This window comes from Centroberyx gerrardi, chromosome 16, assembly GCF_048128805.1.
Source record: "Centroberyx gerrardi isolate f3 chromosome 16, fCenGer3.hap1.cur.20231027, whole genome shotgun sequence".
Taxonomy (NCBI): domain Eukaryota; kingdom Metazoa; phylum Chordata; class Actinopteri; order Beryciformes; family Berycidae; genus Centroberyx; species Centroberyx gerrardi.
In genome coordinates, this window is record NC_136012.1 from 8,087,845 (window position 1) to 8,109,257 (window position 21,413).

General features: G+C 43.7%; 2 protein-coding genes across 3 annotated transcripts; both read right to left on the reverse strand.

Annotated features, from left to right (window-relative positions):
• Positions 1-94: 94 nt before the first annotated feature.
• Positions 95-3,667, reverse strand: ttc9c (tetratricopeptide repeat domain 9C). Of its 2 annotated transcripts, none has more exons than XM_071897744.2 (4): positions 3,544-3,667; positions 2,176-2,539; positions 1,579-1,761; positions 95-713 (listed from the first exon to the last, which is right to left on the reverse strand). In XM_071897744.2, exons 1-4 carry the CDS (start codon positions 3,553-3,555, stop codon positions 556-558), a joined length of 717 nt encoding a protein of 238 aa, XP_071753845.1. In that variant the 5' UTR covers positions 3,556-3,667; the 3' UTR covers positions 95-555. The 2 variants fall into 2 exon arrangements, with proteins under 2 accessions (XP_071753845.1, XP_071753846.1); XM_071897745.2 differs by having other exon boundaries at positions 2,176-2,553; positions 3,544-3,639.
• A 79-nt stretch (positions 3,668-3,746) lies between these two features.
• Positions 3,747-13,147, reverse strand: LOC139910453 (high-affinity choline transporter 1-like). Its single transcript, XM_071897743.2, has 8 exons — positions 12,852-13,147; positions 12,223-12,336; positions 10,632-10,787; positions 6,394-6,542; positions 6,032-6,175; positions 5,313-5,466; positions 4,914-5,131; positions 3,747-4,814 (listed from the first exon to the last, which is right to left on the reverse strand). Exons 1-8 carry the CDS (start codon positions 13,033-13,035, stop codon positions 4,266-4,268), a joined length of 1,668 nt encoding a protein of 555 aa, XP_071753844.1. The 5' UTR covers positions 13,036-13,147; the 3' UTR covers positions 3,747-4,265.
• Positions 13,148-21,413: the final 8,266 nt, after the last annotated feature.

Here is a 21,413-nt window from a genome sequence, read left to right on the forward strand (position 1 = left end):
ATTATCTATACAGCTCCTATGTAGTGTTATTTCCATAAAAAGAATGCATTTACAACCAAATAACTGAGTTTGATAGGACTTCTGAGCATGGAAATAATTTAAAAAATATTTATTTTACCAAATCAAAACAACAGGAACATATATCATATCAACATTCACAGCACTGACCAGAGACTACCACAATCGTGAAGGCATAAACAGGACTTTGAGTAGTGCACAAAACGGTCTCAACGCAGCTTCCAGATGCATCTTTGCGAGATATCCCGACCCTTGCTTTTTTAAGCTTAGAAAAAAAAAAACATTCAGCTTCATCTCCCTGTTGCTAGGAAACTAAGTCCTTTCTGCCCTCTCCTTCCCATCTTCAGCAGCGTCACCTCCACTTTCCTCAGTGGCAAGCATAGACTACGCTCTCCTCATGCACACCTCAAGGAGATAGGCAGACATTAGTAACGCAAGGCGGGTCGTATGAACACTCTCCCAGTTTGCGATCAGCGGAGGTCGAACAAAGTCTCTCTCGGAGATTGAGGCTTTCTTTGGTGGGCCGAGCTGGCGGGCTTAAACCCCCTCACCGGTGCCGTTGGCCTGGTTGATCCCCTCTCCTGCGCTGCTGTTCAGGCCGGAGGAAAACATGCCTCGGTACATGGCCTTCTCCTTCTGCAACTCCCTGCCCAGCTTCTCCTCAGCCCTCTGCAGGTGCTTCCTCACGTTAGCGTCTGCAACGGGGGAAAAAAAGAAGAATCAAGTTTTTGTGCTCATTTTCTGAAGGAATCTTCATTTCATTTCTCTCTCTGATCCCACAGGTGTTCAAATATGCAGGAGGCAAGGAGAGAATCTGTAGAATTATGCAAAATGAAAAAGTTATTGCATGTGTGGATATGTATTTTATCCAGCATTATTTTGTATCAGAGATAAATGGGAAAATGGGCATGGTGCAAGAACATTTTCTAAACTTTCTTTAAATGTCACATATTTGGTCTTTGGAAAAATATACAGAAAAGCAACAGGGGACTCATGAAATGCGAGTGCAGTTTGTAATTTGCTCTTTTTCAGCTCAAGTTTGAAGAATGCCAAATATTTTTAGCTGAAATGAGCTTTCATACAACACAAATATGACATTCAGATTTTTCCCATATTTGGTAAATCAAGAGTTTGCAAACAGTTGTCCTTTTAAGGTAATACAACATTTTGCTTCGCATTGATTGGTGAACTACTTTCCAAATGCAAAAGCATGTCAAATGTTTTCTTATAAGCAATTTTACTGTGCTATATGAACTGGTAACAAATATGAAACGGCAATCAGGAGAATCGGTTACAAACTTGGTTGCAGTAAAAGGAGGAAGTGAATATTTATGAACTATAAGAACCAATGGAGAAATGTAGTCATTTGAGACAAATCTCCACCTGAAAATAATTTGTCAAAACATATATTACATTTATACACTGTCCACTGTTTATACACTGAAATTCTGTGCTAGAGGAACCAGAAATATCTAAATTAATAAATATTTCTCCTACTGATGACATCCGAAGCCTGCTGTGGATGACACACAAGTCCTGGTGTGCCGGGTCCTTTCTTACCGTTAGGCTGCCCCCTGCAGGCCTGGGTGAGGTACTGCTTGGCGGTCTGTGCGTCTCCCAGCTCCAGAGTGGCCACTCCTGCCCTGTACAGTGCTTTGACATCGCCCGGCCGCCGCTGCAGCACCCGCAGGCTGTACTCCCGCACACGAGCGTAGTCAACACTCTGTCTCTGGAGTAAACAGGCTGAGGCAGAGGGGAAGAGAGAGAGAATCAGTAAAATAATGTTACATATTCATGTTTACATACCAGCCTATGCTAACAGAAATCCTACACTTGTAAAATTGTATTCAAGATGGTGTTTCCACTAGATTTTTGTAGCAGTGGAGACAGGGACACTGCAGTGCTGGAACCAGGGTTTGCTCCAGGATCTATCCAAGTATCTGTTTCAGTGTCTGTGGTCATTTAAAAATGGATGTAGTTTAGATACCTAGATCTTTATTATGACATATGGAATAATTATACTGCAAGTGCCCAACCGCCCTATGTATTTTTTTTTGTTTTGGGTAAATAATAAATTCAAATGACTGATTTTTCTAACAGACAGAAAAGCCAAACATATGTAGGAGAGAAACCCTGCAACAAGTAGTCACTATCTACCAGCTAAGTTGTTGTAGCAGTCCACTTGTGTGTTCCTCAGTAACTCCTCCTGTGCGGCTGTGAGAGCAGGCGCCTCAGGTCCGAAGCCTTTCACCGCCGTCGTCACATCAGAGTCCAGGCCCCGGAGGACCAGCAGAGCGCGGTGATAACGGCCGATGGCTGAGCGGACGTTCTTCTCCCGGTAGAAAGCGTTCCCCTCCATTTTCAGACGGACCGCATCTTGGAGCTGGGCGTCCAATTTGGCAGAGGAAGTTTTGGGCTTTATAAGGCCAGAAGAGCTCGGTTCTGCTGCCGCCGCCGCCCCCATCGTCTCTGGAGTCTCCTCTCCTCCTGCAGCCTCCATGTCTGCCGTGGAACTAGATGGCTGGTGAGATGAGACTGAGAGTAATTTCATGTATTTAGAGACGCTTGGAGAACACGCATACATACATAGACTACATGGACACATTTTGGGAAAATCAGTTATAGCTGCTCTCACTATTTCAAGTATTTCCACACCTCTGAGCACAGTGTCTGTGTGGCTGCTGTGGGGCCCAAACTTGGTTGTTTGCTTCTTATCAGCGTTTTAAGTAATTTCATTGGCATTGGATTTTGTTTGTGTTTGGTTGCTAATATTGATTTTCTTACTGTTTAAAACATAGTTGTTAACGTTACAGAGCATCTAAGTACGATATAACAATCTCTCAAAGAAATAACATGGACCTAGGTTACAGCCGCAGTCTGTTAGTTGTTGTGCAGGGAGAGAAACTAAACCAGCCCTGATACGTGAGAGATAACGTCATGCCAACGTCCATCACAAAAACTGGCAATTTTTTTTTTCTATAGCTGGTATAACATGATTTAAGACCTTTTACGAATAATTGGGGTCTTCTGGTAAATTCGGCCTAGACACGATTCAACAAGCAACACTTTATTTCAGTAAAACCTTCTCATCTGCTCGCTACCGCCCACCACGGAGTATCTTGGTGCAAGAACGTAACGTAGAAATAAAAATACATATTTCAAAAAGTTTTAATTTATGGAAATAAGCGCCGCTTGGTGTATTTAGTGTAAGCCGAATTTAAAAGTAGCCCCCAACGATTCGTATTACCAACAATTTAATCTCCCGATAAGCAAGAGTACATTAATTTGTAAGATATTTGAATTGAGTTTCACGTAACGTTCTCTCCATATGAGAACCTAACGCATCGGGGCTACACTTCACTACACTACAGCAATGAGGGTTACAGCTAACCTAGCTAAGTTACCAAGCTAATTTAACCTCCTCGCACACTAACCCCTTCCTGTTAATTTCATGGTTACACAATTAACGTGTGGTACCACATGCGTCATTTAAAATTATGGGAGAGTTGTGATATATCATCTCACCTTGCAGGCCATGGGAAAGACAACCGTCAGACGGTTACTTCTTGCACTAGACAACCATTCTACTGATAAAAATCTTTACATTTCCAGACACTTCCTTGTTTTCTTCTTCAGTGGTCATAACTTCCACAGTTGAACTTTATGGCACGTACTGCCACCACACGGCCGAAACAGGAAATGACAGTATAGACATGGTGAAAACTTGGCGCCACAGCCTTTATATCTGGTTATGTTGCACAACACAGCACAGTGCCTTTTGCAGCCTGATAAACATGAACTATATTCTATGCAAAAAAGGTGTGATTTACAATTTATTATTCAAATACAATTTTAAAATAATGTTATATATATATGTTTTTAAAAACGTTCAACATCTGATTGGCACCTATGTAGTATACATAACAAAACTTAAGACATTAAAGTCAGTGTAGTCCAGTAAGTTTGTTTTAGATCCCACTAAAATGCAATGAAACTGATCAGTCGGTCTTGATCTCTTTGGCCTGTGACCAACAAAATTATAACTTGTAATATCCTGACGTGCGCTTGAACAGAGTGATGAATTCTGACACCATCCAATGGCCTAGAGGCTGAAAACTGTTCATTATTTTACAAAAAAGTAAGCATTGGTATAAGACTGAGACATGATAATACAGCTCAATATAAGAAATATGATGTATGCATCCCATAAATCATTCCTCTTTCAGGCCTGTTGATTTGTTTTAACATTACGTATCTAGCATCAATGCGCTCTCATTCTGGACTTCAGATTTCTCATCCTGCTTGTCCTCTTTGCTGGTGTTGGTACTCGTTAATGTTAGTTGCTGTGGTGGCCGCCGGGTTTTCACTTTGAATACGTCCCACCTCCCAGGGATCAGCCCGTTGTTGAAGAGCAGTGAAGCCAGCCAGGAGAACGTCAGAGTAGCGAAGATGGTAGACAGCATGCAGATGGTCCTGATGGGGGAACGCTGGACGTAAACACCGTCCTCCAGAGTGCACCCTGGGAAGTGGAGGACGGTCGGTAGCCCTAGAAACGGATCCCCGCACAACACTCTCAGCGACACCCCGATCAGAAAGCCCATGACGGAGCCGTAGCCGTTGGATATGCTGAAGAAGAGGACGCAGACGAGTTGAGGGAACATGATGGTGTAGGTTATGTCTGAGCCCAGGATCCAGAACACCATGATGCTGTTGTCTAGAAAGGTGAGCGCCGTGCCGGCCAAGCCCACCAATACCACCGTGACTCGGATCACCCACTGGAGCTCCCTGTCTGATGCCTGGAGGGAAGGGAGACACAGGGACAAAAACACCTGGAGGCTTTTCTCTCACCTTCTGATCTCTCTCAGACACGGTAAATTACCCCTGGACCATCTTACCTTGGTCCTCACGATGTTCTTGTAGATGTTGGTGGAGAAGATGGAAGTGGCCGACAACAGAGCAGAGTCTGTCGACGACATCGCCGCGGCGGCTACAGCTCCGATACCGATGATGGCGATGTAGTTTGGGGTGAGGTGCTGCAGAGCGATGGGCAGGACCAGACCGGCCTCCCCACGCTCGTACGGAGAAGGGGAGCCGTACGAGGTCAAGTTCCAGTCTGAGACCCAAACATACAATCGGGATATCAGGCAAAATAGCAAGTCCAGGGCCTAGCTTGTAAGCTTAGTGTGTGGACACACTTTCACTATCTAAGGTGGGGAAGAAAGAATGTTTAAAAAATGAGGATGGTTACACTCTATTCTGTTCTGTTCTATTCTACTGTAATAAATCCATTGTACCTGTTGATGCTGCGACTGCTCCGATCAACACTGAAGGGATTCCGAAGATGAAGATAACAGCAGCTGCAGTGAAGCAGGTGATCCTGGCTGTGGCTGAAGACGAGGCTGACAGGGTCCGCTGGTGGAAGTCCTGATAGCCCAGGCTACCAAAAGACTCAGTAAAAAACAGTGGAAACCACTGTTACTACATTTGCTTGCGGTGAGCCATATTGTAATCTTTCCAAATTAAATAAAATATCTGGATTGGATCGAAGGGCCCTCAAAACAACCATACTAGCAACTCCAAAAGTCTCAAGGGTTGCATGTAGTGTCCTAAATTAACTTTTTGTCTCACCTGTCAAGAACTGATAAACTAAAAACAAAATTACTTGCCAAGAATAATTTTTATCAGTCAAACTAATTAATCTTTAAATTTTTTCATAGAAATGTGTCACCCTACCCATTTTCAATGCTATTTTATGTATAGAATGTTAACTGAAAAAAACATGTGCATGTGTGCAGGCCTATTCCTATATGTGGCAATGTCTATAAATCTCTGTGTGAGAATGAATACTAGGCATATGTAATGAAGTGAAAATAACTTGCTGGCAGATAATCTAACTGCAGTAAAGTGAAAAGTAGATCTCATATCAAAAAGACTTGCTACTCCTAGATTATCTGCATTGCTCATGAACGTTTGCATGTGTCCCGACCTGAAAACTGAAGCATGTAAGCCTTACCAGCAGTAAGAAATTATCAATCCACCTCCAGGCTCTTTCTGCTTCCAATGTACCGACCCAGGGGGCCTGGAAGGTAAAGTTGAATGCAGTCTTGGTGATGTCAGCTGATGAGGGGTTCATCAGGATGAAAGGGACACACAGCCACTGCATGAAACACAAGGAACCACTGACATAAACATTTGGAGGGGAAATGCACTTATATACTCACACACTTAGATATACTCTGCTACATGATGAGTTTCAGACAAGTTTTTGGTAAAAACACATTCTTCCCTTGTTGAGTGTGACTTGTTACCAAACGCCCAATCGTGCAGTTTTAGCATGCGACCGTCATATTTGGTGAAGACATCAGAATAACTCACCATACTGATGAATATGAGAATTAGTTGTATGATGTCTGTGTAGGCTACAGAGTAGAGGCCTCCCAGCAGTGTATACACAATGGCTACTGCAGCGGAGATCCAGATGCAAACAGTATAGGGCAAATCCAGAATCACACTCATGGTCGCACCTACAAAGGTAATTCACACACATGCACACTACTTCGTAATAATTGCTTATTCAGTCAATATATCATTTTATTTACCGCAACACATTAGCAGAATTAAATGAAAGTGTGATAGATCTGTTAAACAGATTCTGGTCAAAAGAATTTTTAGATTATTCCTCTTCTATACTGTCTGGATTGTTTGGTTACATTGTAACCGTGGCTCTCTGAGTGAAGAGACTATCACTCCACAGTTACATATTCCATATGTGTGGGGACTGACCCCACTAGGGCAGTTGATGCAGATAGCTCTTTAAGACACACCACTACGTGGCCCATGCACGGGTATATTAAGTCCAGGTGTGCATGTACTCACTGGTTAACATTGATTGGAATGTGTTCCCGAGCAGCCTTGACCTGGAGAGATAGTCTCTTCATTCAGAGAGCCAAGTTTACAATGTAATCGAATGTTCTCTATTATATCGACACTATCTCTGCACACAGTTACATATTCCATATGTACGAGGACTCTGTAAGACACACCGCAAGGAGAACAAGGAGACAGAGCAGATGTAGCCCCTCAAGTACTCCCCAAATTTTATCGGTATTTATCTGGTATTCGAATGAGACGTCCCCGCCACCAGAGTGCTCTAAACAAATGCGAGTGTGCATCAAAACAAAAAACCAGGTGCCAGGTGCAGCCTAAAGCATGGCCAACAACGCAAGATGCTAAGGTTGGGTGTGAAAGGGTAGAGGCCGCTCACATGGCCTACTAGACCAACTGACAAGGATACAAGATACCTCCCTGGCCGGGCCGAGAGGGGCCACCTGGCACAGGGGAACATTGAATATGTCCTATTAGCAACTTGAGACGCAAGAATGGAGTTGGAGTTGAGAGACGACGTCTCATATGCAGATATCTGTTTATAGAGATTAGCTGAAATGTCGTCTGGACCTAAAACACCTACAAAAAGTATCAATGTTTGTGTATTGTGTGGAGAAACGTTCGACTCAAGTTGCTAATCGGACTGTAAACAATGACCGGCGCACGGAAGTCTTGGCCCGGATGTCCGCTGGCTACACCGGAAACCCCGAAATATTGGCCGTCGCCCCCAGAGTCTAATCATCGTCAGACCGATAGACGATGGGTTCTGAGATTGCCCTGTGTTTGACTCAGAAGGTCCCAGCGAACTGGAAGTTCCCATGGCCTCCCATCCAAGAGGGGCACAATCCCTGAGAACCACGTCATCTGTGGCCAATTTGGAGCCATCAGGATCAGCCTCACCTCCTCCCAAATTCTCTGCAGCAGGGTCGGAAGAAGACTGAATGGGGGAAAGGCATACAACAGTCCCTGAGGCCATTGGTGTGCCATGGCATCGATGCCTGGGGGGGTTCGTCTCTCCCTATGGAGAAGTACAGTGGGCGGTGTGCAGTCTCTCTGGACGCAAACAGATCGGCCACTGCCCTGCCGAAGCGACGCCAGATTTTCTTGACCACCCCTGGCACATGCATGGCTCTGAGTAGCAAAAATTGTGTGCATGTCCACAACCTATGTGCCACCTTGCAAAGGTGTGGGGAGCCCAAGCCCCCTTGCCTGTTGACATAAGCTGCTGCCACCGTGCTGTCTGCTCTTACAATCATGTGACTGCCCTGCAGGCTCTGTAAAAAAGTACTGAAGGGTGAATGGCCCTCAGCTCTAGAACATTGATATGCTGGCCCTTCCAGGAGACGCTCCAGTCCCCACTGGTGTCCTTGCCGTCGTGGACTGCGTCCCATCCTTCCAGGGATACATCCGTAGAGACCACCTGGTGACACAGCACTGGACCGAGCATACCTCTCTTTGAAATGTTGGCTGGGTTCTTCCACCACCTGAGGGCCACACAAAGCCTCCTGGTGACCAACACCCTGGCCTGCAGGTGTCTCTGTAGGCAAAGCCCCATGCACAAGAGACACGTCTGAACTGGACGCATGTGCAGGAGAGCCAATGGCACCACCTGTGCTGATGCCGCCATAAGGCCCAAGAGGTGTAGACAAAGCCTCCAAGTGACCCTGGTTCCTAGCCGGAAATGAGAGAGGCAGACTTTGAGGGATTCCTGCCTCTCCTGTGTCAATGTCACCAATGCAGCCCTGGCATCCAGCCACATGCCTAGAAACTGGGTGGTCTGTGCGGGCTGCAGCCTGCTCTTCTCTGTGTAGATGCATAGCCCCGGACTCTGAATGTGTGCCAACTACACCAACACATGGTGATGACACTGCTCCTCTGTCTGAGCACATATCAACCATTCGTCAAGGTAGTTCAGGATCCTGAGACCCTGCTGCTGCAGAGGCCCCAGGACTGCATCCATACACCTGGGTGAAGGTGTGGGGGGCTAGTGAGATGCCGAAAGAGAGAATACAGAATTTGAACGTTCTGTCGTCGAAGGCAAACCAAAATCTCCTGTGTCCTTTCCAGATTGGTGTTTTGAAGTAGGCATCTTTGAGGTTGACAGTTGCAAACCAGTTGCCTACAAGGACAGCCTGCCTCAACCTCTGTGCGGTTAACATTTTGCATTTCAAAGGCCTGAGGAACTTGTTTAGTCCCTCTGAGATCTAAAATTGGCCTCCAGTGAGTTCCATCCCGCTTCAGGATAAGGAAATATCGGGAATAAAACTCCGCCTGCTGATTTTCCCGCCCCACCTCCCTGATGCCTTCTTTGCCAGGAGAGTGGAGATCTCAGAGTGCAAAGCCTCTCTGTGCTGAAGATCTGCCATGAGGATGCAGCCAACTTCGTAACAGCAGGGGTGCACATAAACTGTAACAATGACCCTTTGGTCATTGTTGAACTAACCCAGGGGTCTGCCCCCAGGGCTTCCCATGCCGCACAAAACCCCAGCGGGCAGGGGCAGGCTGGGGGTGATGTCATGTCAGGACTGAGTCAAGGACTGGTGTGGCCCCTGGCCACCGCTGCCCCGTCTACCCCAATTGATACATGATGATGCGTCTAATTGGGCACTCAGATCCCCCTGACTCCAGGATGCTGTGTTTGCTTAGGCTGATGTGGTGGAGGCTGGCGCCATTCTTGGCTCCGCCTCAAAGCACCTGACACCTCCTGAGTACAGCAGTGAGCTTCCTGGGCCTGCTGAAACATCCTAGTAGCATCAGCGCCAAACAGCTGGCAGACAGCTCTACAAAGCTCTACAGATGACTTCAGTAGACACGCCCGGTCCTCTGGCTGCAGCATGGACTATGACAGCCACAGGCCTTGCCGGCTGCCTCTGTCTGCTCCCTCATTAGCTGAGGGAGAAGCGAGGAGACCTATTGCATCTCCATTAGCAGTTCTGAATTACACTCCACCTTCAGCTGCTGAGTCAGATAACGTTGGTAAAGAGCCAATATGGCCCCTGTGTTAGCCAGTTGAGGCTGGACCGCCACAGTGCAATGCATCTTAGTTAACAAAACATCCATCATTTAGCAGTTCTTGCTTGGGCAACTACTCTTCCCAAGGATTGACTTAGATGGAGACACCAAGGCCGCCAAAGCCAGGTCCAAGGTAGGTAATGGCCCACAGCCTATCCTCTCCCGATTGTGTACCGATGTCAAGCGTCTACAGAGCCCAGACCAGCGACCAGCACCTGATGGTGTCTGAAACTGCTTTCGGACCACCTCCTCAAAGTCAGAAAGAGGCATCAAGAAGCGTGGGTCCCTGATCAGACGGCAGACCAATATTCAAGGCTGCATCCGCCCTACTAATAATCTCCTGAAGGAGGGGTGACCCCTGCTCACATTCCTCCACGACTGTCTCCTGCTGCCCCAAAGGGAGCACATCATCATCGTCATCCTTTTTCTCAGAATATGACCCCCCTCCCACCGGCTGAGGTAAAAAAAACAACTTTCACCTACAGTGGCCCTAAAACTCCATACTACAGCACCTGCTCATCAAGAGGCAAATTCAACATATTCAAATTTATATTCCTCTATACCTGTGTGTTATCAAACTTCATGGTTTCTAATCATTTTCTGCAAATCCTGTCTGTTCTTTATTGTGCAGTACCTTATTAATAGAAGGAAGTACAAGAAGTATTATTGTGAAACTTTACCTTTAAAACTTTATCTTTGATGTCAGTGTAACTTACCTAAGCCGATCAGAGTTCCAGTCACCCAGATAATTTCAGATATAAGCAGTGCCACAGACAGGACAGCACTCAGGACCTTTCCATACTTGATCTGGAACGGGTCCATCATGGTCACATATTTTCTGTCTCGCATTGGCTTGGCGAAGAAAAGTCCACCTTTATAATTCAACCACAGAAAGCAAGATAGATTTGGATCCCTTGGATTCCGGCTGTCATTACGACATAACATCACAAACAAATATTTGGTGTCCTGGTGCAGAAACCTCATATCTCCAAATTTAATGCATAATACCTCACTGTGATCACGCCCAGAATATGACATTATTGACTGGCAGGCAGGCAAATTATTTTAAAATGTATCACTCCTGTCCAATTTTAGGCTAATATGATATGTAGGATGGGCCTACTTTAATTCCAATATCTCACAAGAGCAATGTTGCAACAGTCAAATTTGTAACACTAAGAAAACTCATTCACCAATGTGGGCTGGGGAAAAAGTTTCAAATTTCAAGATGTCGTTGCAGTACATTTGCATTAACTCCAAACACAACCAATACCAAACTTTGACCATGTATCATGTGGCAAAAAGCTGTTGGTCAAAGTTCAATTTCATTGTTAAAATCCACTTTGTTTGACTTTAGTTTGACTTTGAAAACTCCATGAAAACTCCACCTATTAACACCAAAGTGCTGTGGTAGCACAATATTCTCTTTTTTTTGTGGGCTGTGGTATTGTTGTCAGGCAAATAGCAGTAGTATAATGGTTCTGTATAGTAATTCTCATCAAAGCAGTCAGCATGGGCCTTACATTTTCTCTTCATAATGCATTAGTGAATTACCTCAGCAGGTGGATGAGGCCGTGCAGCTAGGTGGAGCAACAGAGCCACAGGTGAGATCTCAAACAGGCTATATGGCATTTTCCTACACTGGGCCATGTTTCTGTTAGTGCAGTAAAAACTTTGGTTTTCCAGATCTGAGGCATCTGATCCACAGACTTGTTTTGAATTTCCTTGCACTGCATGCTTTTAAAGGCATTCCAACAACCATTTAGACTGTGCAGGACATTGTGGAATGCATGATATGTTTCATATTTTGATCAATGTTTGTCCTTCAGATCAGAGATTTGGTGCAGTTTTGACCAATAATTCCCCTCACTCTCTCTGATTCCTGCATACTTTGCTCATATAAATTTGTATCTTTTTCAAATTCATTTCAGATTCAATCTTGCTGATGAAGTGAGAGAAAGCAGAGTTGCATTTAGGCTGCTACTAAGGATGTCAGTGTGATTTGCTGTCCAGTTGAAATGAAACCTACACCCTTGCTGATGATTGACTTTTCATTGCACAGTATTCAGTTATTGACTTCTTGTCTCATCCTATGAACTGATGTTTGTCCGTATAGTATATGTTGTTATCATGTGTTTTTTGGTTTGTTTTTTTATAATGTGTTTTATTGTAAATGGTGTCAAAATAAATCTCCTTTACTCATCAATAACGTGTTGGATTGACTTAATGGCTTCTCGGAATACATAACTATTTAGACTATAACTATTTATTTATGAAACTGGTATTGTCATTAAAAGCTTGTCTTACCGACAGTGAAACACAAGGCTGCTGCTGCTGGCATGACAGCCCAGGTCAGTCCCATACCAGGAGTGTAAACTGCTTCTGACAGAGCAACGATGAAGCCCCCTCCGACAAATGTAGCTGTAGGAATGCACACACACACAGATGAATGCAAAACTCAATTCTCCCTTTCTGCAGCATATATAAACCACCAATGGTCATGCTGTATCTACATCGTTGTATTTGCTCACACTGATGTGTATCCCTCATGAAAAAGAATTTATAGTAATCCGATTCTACACAGACATCACAGCAAAACCACAGGCCTACACTAAGTCCCTATATGAAGATTATATACCATAGGAGATAAAAATGCCATAAAGTATGTCCAATAAGGTCACTATATACACTATGGGTTCCTATACAAATACTTCCGACAGATTTTTTTGGTTAAGGGCATTTCATTGTTCTGTGGACCCAGGTAGGGTAGCTAATGGTGATATTTCCACACTAATACAAATCAAATATACATATCCAACAGGAGTAGGCTACTGTATGTGCAGCCATAATAAATCATTTCACTTGTTTGGTCGCAACAGTCGCCCTACTGTAGATTGCACTGGTCCAATCCGACACCATGCAGCTTCTATACTCACCTGTCATGGTGAAGATTCCCACCACCAAGCTGATCCCACGGTTCCCCAGCAGAGTCATCTCGGTCCGGTCTCCCTGGCTCCTCTCCTCCACCCGCCTGGACTGGACCGAGGCCCAGATGCCGGTGCCCAGCACCAGCAGGTAGAAGAGCACCATCACCACCAGTCCTGGGATGTTCAGGCTCATGTTGGCAGAGTCTGACTGATTGCCTCACTAGATGAAATGTAGATTTGATCAACACATGCAAAGGAAATCAGGGCTGTCGGGGATTTAGATGATAAAAAATTAACTCAGAGGCTGTTAGTTCCAGACCAGGGCAAAGGGCAATAACTGAGCATTTTGTCAAAAAATATTATTTCTGTATATTGCCTCTATGCTAAATTATAAATTCTAGGGGGTAAAAAAAATGCAATAATTAGGTACAAAAACGGGAGGATAACAGAGGCAAAGACCAATAACTGTGGAGTTTCTACCTTTGCTTTGTAATAGTTACAATTAGCCTATGCTGAGTTCAAGTGCTGTAGGAAATATCGTAGCCTAATTACAAGAGTGCACATCAATTACCCAACAAACTGGGAAAGTGGGAATTTTCCATGAAACCTGATGTGCCAAAATGTGATTGATCCCATTCATGGTAAAAGTGCTTTATTATGCAACAACTTTTGGTTAATAAATATATTAAGCATTGGGTAGGCTATGCCGTTTTCTCCACTTCATTCTGCCACTGCAGACACAAAGTAGCTCTGTGCTCTCTCTCAGGACTAGGAGCAGCATGGTGCTCACTAGAGGTGAAAATATTAACTATTGCTAACAATCATCAATTTAGAAAACTTTAGATGAGCTGATAAGTTATTATTAGCTTGTTACCCAGGCTAGCCTGTTAGCTTGTGATCATCAACTTAGACCCATATATTGTAAGGTAGGAAAATGTCTTCACTGTCAGGTTTGTGAAGAATAAATGCAGCCTTAATACTTAAAATACTCATGTGTTTGATGCTAATGCAGCCGCTTGTATCACAAGGCACCTTTTTACTGATGCAAAGGCAAACGCAGTAGGTCTAACTACTTTTTGTGTTTTAAAGGTCAAAGGTCATGATTATATCAGCAAAAATTATACCATTCAATGCAGCTAAGCAATATACTATCCACTTCTGTACCAACAATACTTACAGTGGGATAGTATATACTTGCATTGCTTGTGTTCTTACTGCTGTTTGTCTTTGTATGGCGGTGATGTGTTATCCATTTATTCCACACATGCATTAGGCTAGCCTAGACTGCTATGCCACAAAATAATTATAAGATGATAGAATTTCACAAAATAATGTTCGATTTCATTCTTTTTTTTTTCGGCATATAATTTTGATGATCAAAGAATTTAAGCTTTTTCTATAGTTACACTTATTGTAAATCGCCCTGGATTATTGTAGTTAGTGTTGATTATCTCTGTCTAGTAGATGAGTACTTGACAGATATTTTGTTTGTCTTGATGACTGTATGTGTTCACATAATTAACACATACACAATGTTTATGCTGTAGGTGTGTGTGTGTGTGTGTGTGTGTGTGCGTGCATGTGCGTGTTCACCCATCTGAACAATGATTCACATGAGGAAGTTTGTATCCAAATTTCTTAACCAATGTTTCAAATTTGACCTCTAGTATAATCTTTGGACCTGCATGGTGTAGAGACTTCATAAAATCATCTATTTGGACAATGTTTCACTTTTTGTAATGGGGTGACCACTCTAGTAAAAGTCATAAAATTTCATGCAGAAATGCTGCTGCTGTTTAAGTTTGACCCTGACATAATAGGAGGGTTAAGACACAAACACCTCAGATGAATACAATGTTCAAATGCTTCTTACCAGATATGCAGATTACTGTAGGTTACTTCTTGTCCTATTACTACATGGGCACAAAATGGTATGCCAGTTTATCTTTGTTTAATATATACGTCAGTGTACAACTCCTCTGTGTGCATGTATGTACCTTTCTGTGAAAACGTCATCTTCCATTAAAACTCTGGTCAACTTTCATGCTGCCTCCTGTTCCTCATCCTGACCACATTTGTACAGTTACATTCTCATTACCATTTTTCATCTTTTCGTGATCCCACCTTCTCTCTAACTAAGCAAGGATCTACTATACACTCTTTAGTGTTTCATAATACTTGATGTGATAAACACAATGTCACAACAGGTGTGTTTTTTATGCTTTAAAGCTAGTCTTATCCACAGTGAAAGACAGGCTGTTGTTAATGCATGAAAGCCCAGGTCAGACTGGGTGGGACTGCCTCTGTCACACCAACATCAATCGTGTCTTGTCACTTCAGGTGACATTGCCCGGGTTAGTAAAACTGCAACAGAATGGCTAATCACTTCACAGTTACATAAAAGCCTGTTAGAAAACCTGTATGGCTGTTTCTGACAACATGAAGCAGGGCAATGAAGGTGGTATCTATGGGTTTCTATGGGTCACTGTTACTGTAAAATAGTGTAATGTATCGAGCTTCTGTTACGGTACTGCGCTGCTATAGAAACACATTTTGAGTGAACCTTGTCTTTACAACAAACTGTCTTTGCTCATATTCAGTGATTACAGTAAATTTCGGAACCATAAATGTTCACTATATCTGTCTCTATATAAACTATATCCAGAATATCAGAATGCTTACTGTGTATAATATGAAAAAGATCACTACAGTTGAGTTTGTTGAAAACCTTATGTTCTACTACTACTGCCACTATTTCTTCTACTACAGCTGCTACTACTACTTCTAATACTGCTACTACTACCTCTACTGTTACTACTACAACTACTGTTGCAACTAATACTGCTACAACTACTACTAATCCTGTTACTCCTACTACAACTACTAAAATTACTAAAGCTATTACTTTTGCCACTACTGCTATTACTGCTGGTAGTGCGCTATGACTGCTGCTGCTGCTGTTTTTACAACTCCTACTAGCTGCCACTACTACTACTATGCTACTTCTACTGATAGTCCAAATACTACTACTGATATTACCTATTCTATTCTATTACCTCTACTATTGAGATTACAATTGCTGCTTTTACTACAGCCCATACAACTACTACTTTTAAAAACATTATTACCTATCCTTCCATGTATTGAACTTCAAAAAGTTTGAATTTATTTAAATAAGTGCCGCTTGGTGTATTTAGCGTGAGCTTTAACATCCCCTCCTTCCACACCACACCTGTAAAGAAACAAAGGTCAGATAGATATGGAAAGATGGCAATATCAGTTCACAAGACTCAAGTGTCTTCGAAACCTTAAGTAGAAGATCCAAACAAACCAGTGAATTTGAGCAAGCAATGCCCTATCCATGACAAGCTGCATCCATTAAGGAAGTGTAGAGCCTTTAGAGAGAAGAGCTATGAGGATCGCAAACAGTTCCTCAAAGAAAATTCCATATGCTTCCACTGTTGTGCCTCCTCAAACCACCTTGTTAAGGACTGCAAAATGGAAGTAGAATGTAATGAATACAGGAGTGTCCGTCATGTCTCAGCACTTCATCCTGGCAGCCATACACAGTCTGGCAGCCATACACACTCAAGACGTGTGATGGACTCAAGCAGACAGCTGGCATAAGAGCTGTTGGCTTTATCATTGAGTCATCGGATTGGAAGATAAATCTCCGACTTCCCAAACAACCGGTCAGAAATCCCAACACCAAGTGCAGCTCATCACCGCAATCATCTCAGACACATTGCTGATAAGATCCCTCCCCTCGACCTAAAGGCTGACATACAGCTCTTGTTGGGAAGAGACATCTTACAGGTACATAAAGTAAGAAAACAAATCAATGGACCCCATGGCGCCCCATTTGCCCAAAAGCTGGACCTGGGGTGGGTTGTCATCGGCGACGTCTGTCTGGGAGGTGCTCATAGGCCATCTCAAGTGGACACATTCAAGACTTCCATCCTTGAAAATGGTCGTCCAACCTACCTCACACCATGCATCAGCCAAATCAAAATCAAAGAGATAGTCGCTTAAACTTCTCCTGACAAAGACCTTCCTGGGTGCTGGGTGACCCAGACAGTGCATCATCAGAGAGATTAGGCCAGTCTGTCTTTCATCATACCACCAGTGTCCACAAGCTTCCACAAGCTTGCACCACCGATCGATGATGTCCCCTTCTATCAGATCATGGATACAGAGGTCTGTCAAGCCAGCTCCAATAGCTGGGTGGCGCCACTGCCATTCCAGTTGCTTAGGCGACGGTTACCTAACAACCGAGAATATGCCCGTAATCGCCTCTTTTCTCTTCACCAAACTCTCGACAGGAGGCCACAGATGAAAGCACATTAACTAGAGTTTATGGAGAAGATGCTCATCAACCAACATGCAGAGATGGCATTTCTGCACTGGCACTTCGAGAAGGCACTTCGAGAAGGTCAAGAGTGCTGGTCCTTCCCTTCATTTGGTGTCTACCATCCTAGAAAACCAGAGCAGATCCGATTAGTTTTTGATTCCAGCCTCCATTCAAGGCAGTTTCACTCAATGACGTGCTTCTCACAGGGCCTGATCCCGTGAGACTGCTGAAATTCAGCACGTTTCACTGTTTTGTCGTGAGGGAGGACCACAGGGACTTTCTCTGCTTCCTGTGGTATGGCAACAACAACCTCTGCAGTGATGTCATCGACTACAGGATGCGTGTGCATGTCTTTGGCAAAGGCCTGTCCCCTGCCGTAGCTATTTATGGTCTCAGGAGGACATAGGAAGAGGACTATGGCAGTGACACCAGGAGGTTCATCGAGCACGACTTCTACGTTGATGATGGACTAAAGTCATCCAAGCAGAGGCCATCAGCATTCTCAGGCGAGCTCAAGAAATGCTTGCTGCATCCAACCTAAGCTACAAGATAGCAGACCCACAGCATTAGAGGCATTTCCCACTGAAGATGACCTTCCCCTCCAACGTAGCCTGGGAGTATCCTGGAACATGACTACAGACATGTTCACCTTCCAAGCTTCAGATGACAGGATACCATACACACGCAGAGGAGTGTTGTCCACGGTTAACAGTCACTATGACCGTCTTGGTTTCCTGGCTCCAGTCACAATACGAGGCAGATTACTTCTTGGGGAACTTTCCAAGCAAGCTGAGGATTGGGACTCACCTCTGGCTGATGACATGGAAGTAGAGTGGACCAAATGGAGAAACTCTCTCCGAGAACTCCAGGTATCTTGTGCTTACACAGTCTTCTCCACTGCAGCCGCTCAACAAAAAGAGCTTTGTGTGTTTTCTGATGCATCTGTAAAGGCCATCGCAGCTGTCGCCTACTTGAAGCTCACCACCCATGATGGACAGTGTGAAGTTGGCTTTGTTTTTGGAAGAACTATGCGCAGCAGTTTTAGCAGTAGAGATTGGAGAGTTGATTGTGGAAGAGATGGACCTCCCATTGGACAAGGTAACCTATTGCACAGACAGCAAAGTGGGGCTGGGATATATTCACAACTGTTCCAGATGGTTTCATGTGAATAATAGGGTCCAACATATTCATCAGTCTTCATTTCCATCCCAATGGATGCAACCTCTCTTAGTACCACAACATGGTTGTCTGGTCCAGCTTTCCTCCAGAAGCCATCTCTGTGCCCCTCAGAACCTCAAGAGACATTTGAAGTCATTGATCCTCTCTCTGATTAAGAGATATGCTTCAAGCGTCTCAGTAGCCTGCAAGGACTTGGTAAGCACTAAATGCTCCAAGTGGAACACATGTGGGACACCTAATAAACATAGCTCATTCCTTCTCTCTGCCAACTCAAGACAACAGCTGCCGCACATGTACATCTGTCGCTCAGGCCCTATAGAAGAGGAGTTGGAAAAAGTTCTCGTGATCAAGAATGTACATTACGTGTTCTTCTTGGTAGCACCAAGAAGAACTGAGGTGCGTCGCAGCAAAACACAATCTTCCCTCTCAGAGCCGTCTATGGAAGCCGAATCCCATCATTGACTCTGGATTGCTCAGAGTCAGAGGTTGACTTTGACAGTCTACACTAGGAAGGGATGCAACGCATCCCATTATCATCCCTGGACGCCATCACCTAACAAACCTACTCATACGTCATCATCGTGAGGCTGTAAAGCACCAAGGGAGGCATTTCACCGAGGGTGTATTACGAGCTGCTGGATTCTGGGTGGTTGGAGCTAGAAGATGTATAAGCAGCTACATCTTAAAGTGCGTTAGATGATCAGATCATCATCAGATGGTGGCCTTACCAGCTGAATGCCTGCAAGTAGCACCACCTTTTACCTACGTGGGCACTGATGTCTTCGGGCCTTGGGAAGTGGTCTCATGCAGGACTAGAGGAGGACACGCCAACAGCAAACGGTGGGCCGTGTTGTTCTCATGCATGTGCATCAGAGCTGTACACATAGAAGTCATTGAGACCATGAGTGCCAGCAGCTTCATAAATGCCTTAAGAAGGTTTTTCACGCTCAGAGACCCAGAAAAGCAGATACACTCGGATTGCGGCACTAATTTCATCAGTGCTTGCCAAGAACTGAAAATGGATGCACCAAGCCCCAGCTTGGGAAATGTGGAGAAGTACCTCAAACACCAGAAGTGTACTTGGGTCTTCAATCCTCCCCATGCTTCCCACATGGGTGGCATGTGGGAGCGAATGATAGCTATCGCCCGTCGCATACTGAACTGTATGCTCCTCCAAAATGGATTGTCTTGCCAGGATAAAATGTTGTCTCCATTCGAGAAAACCTATAACGCATCGGGGCTACACTTATACTATACTACAGCAATGAGGGCTACAGCTAACCTAGCTACCAAGCTAATTTCACCTCCTCGCACACTAACCCTTTATATTAATTTCATGGCTACACAATTAACGTTTGTTACCACATGCCTTATTTAAAATTATAATGAAGTGAGAGTTGTGATATATCATCTCAACTTGCGGGCCATGGGAAAAACAACCGTCAGACGGTTACTTCTTGCACTTGACAACCATTCTACTGTTAAAAATCTTTACTATTAAAAATAGCAGCTATTCCAGAATTTCTACCTAGCAAAATAGATAACGGCTTCAGAAAATGGGCGGATAAAGGGTTAACTATTGTAGATCAGCTTTTTAGTGGTGAAATCTTGAAATCATATGAACATCTTCAGAAAGAATTTGGTCTGTCAGGGATGGATTTTTTTAGATTTCTTCAAGTGCGACACTACATGCAGATTGGGAGCAGATATGTAAACTACCATCTAATTTAGAAAAGATTTTTATGTTGACTATGGAGGGAGTGATAAAAAAGAACCTGATAGCCCACTTATACAGATGGCTTCAAGATAACGTAACAGGAAACACTATGGAAACGAAACAGAAATGGGAATTAGAAATGAATATTTGTATCACCGATGAAATGTGGGAAAAGACATGCCTTGATGGTCACAAGCTAACAAGCAGCCCTACCTGGAGAGAGTTTGAATGGAAAACTAGAATGAGAGTATTTAAGACTCCTCTTGTGTTAGCGAGATACAGCAACACCTCAGAATTATGCTGGAGAGAATGCGAGAAGATTGGTGACCATACCCATATTTTTTGGGATTGTCCCAAATTGTATCAATATTGGAGAGACATTCAGGCAGAGATCAAGCAAATCATGGGGGTAGATCTACCTCTAGAGCCAGCATTCTTTATATTGGGAGAGACTCCAGAAGATATAGATACCAAAAATCAGACATATTTACTTGGGGTGTTGCTGCTGATCGCAAAGAAGATGATTACAGTGTTATGGAGAAATGTTAAGCCACCAACTGTCCAACAATGGAGGGAAAGGTTAAAAAGTGTATATTTGATGGAAAGCATAACAGCCAAACTTCAACTAAGGACTGATGTTTTCAACATTAAGTGGACACCGGTAATACTACAGCTATCGAGACTGACTAAGGACACAACTTCTCCGTAATCTTAGTGGAGGAGAGGAGTTCGACTGGTGCCGTCTACATGTAATTGGAGTCACGTATACAGATGTGACTGTGATTGTGTATAAGTGCATGTATAGTGATGGTACAGTGACAAACTATTTGAGATCTCTCCTGACCCTCTCTTCTTTAAGATCCAGAGTTTCCCAACGGGCATATGAAGAAGTGTATGGTTAAACATATGGGTGATTACATACTGATTAGAACAAGGTTAATTGGGTGCCTATGTCTGTGATGCCTCTTTGAATAGAACCGGAATAAGATAGGTCGATGCGATGCTTACATTTGTTATGTGATTTATGTATCATGTTTGTATGTTCACTTCTATATGATTGCATATGGAAATAAAGGTTAAGTGCAAAAAAAAAAAAAAAATCTTTACATTTCCAGGCACTTCCTTGTTTTCTTCTTCAGTGGTCATAACTTCAACAGTTGAACTTTATGGCACGTACTGCCACCACACGGCCGAAACAGGAAATGACAGTATAGACATGGTGAAAACTTGGCGCCATAGCCTTTATATCTGGTTATGTTGCACAACACAGCACAGTGCCTTTTGCAGTGTTGATAAACATGAGCTATATTCTATGCAAAAAAGG

What these genes read in the sequence shown, in the direction of transcription:
- ttc9c (XM_071897744.2), bottom strand. An exon ending in CTGCTACAACAACTTAGCTG is followed by an intron (nt 1,762 to 2,175) that starts GTAGATAGTGAC and finishes CCTCTGCCTCAG; the next exon opens with CCTGTTTACTCCAGAGACAG. An exon ending in CTGCAGGGGGCAGCCTAACG is followed by an intron (nt 714 to 1,578) that starts GTAAGAAAGGAC and finishes CCCCCGTTGCAG; the next exon opens with ACGCTAACGTGAGGAAGCAC.
- LOC139910453 (XM_071897743.2), bottom strand. Translation starts at nt 13,035, where the DNA reads ATGAGCCTGAACATCCCAGGACTGGTGGTGATGGTGCTCTTCTACCTG. An exon ending in TGGAACTCTGATCGGCTTAG is followed by an intron (nt 6,543 to 10,631) that starts GTAAGTTACACT and finishes TTACCTTTGTAG; the next exon opens with GTGCGACCATGAGTGTGATT. An exon ending in TTCTCATATTCATCAGTATG is followed by an intron (nt 6,176 to 6,393) that starts GTGAGTTATTCT and finishes TGTTTCATGCAG; the next exon opens with TGGCTGTGTGTCCCTTTCAT.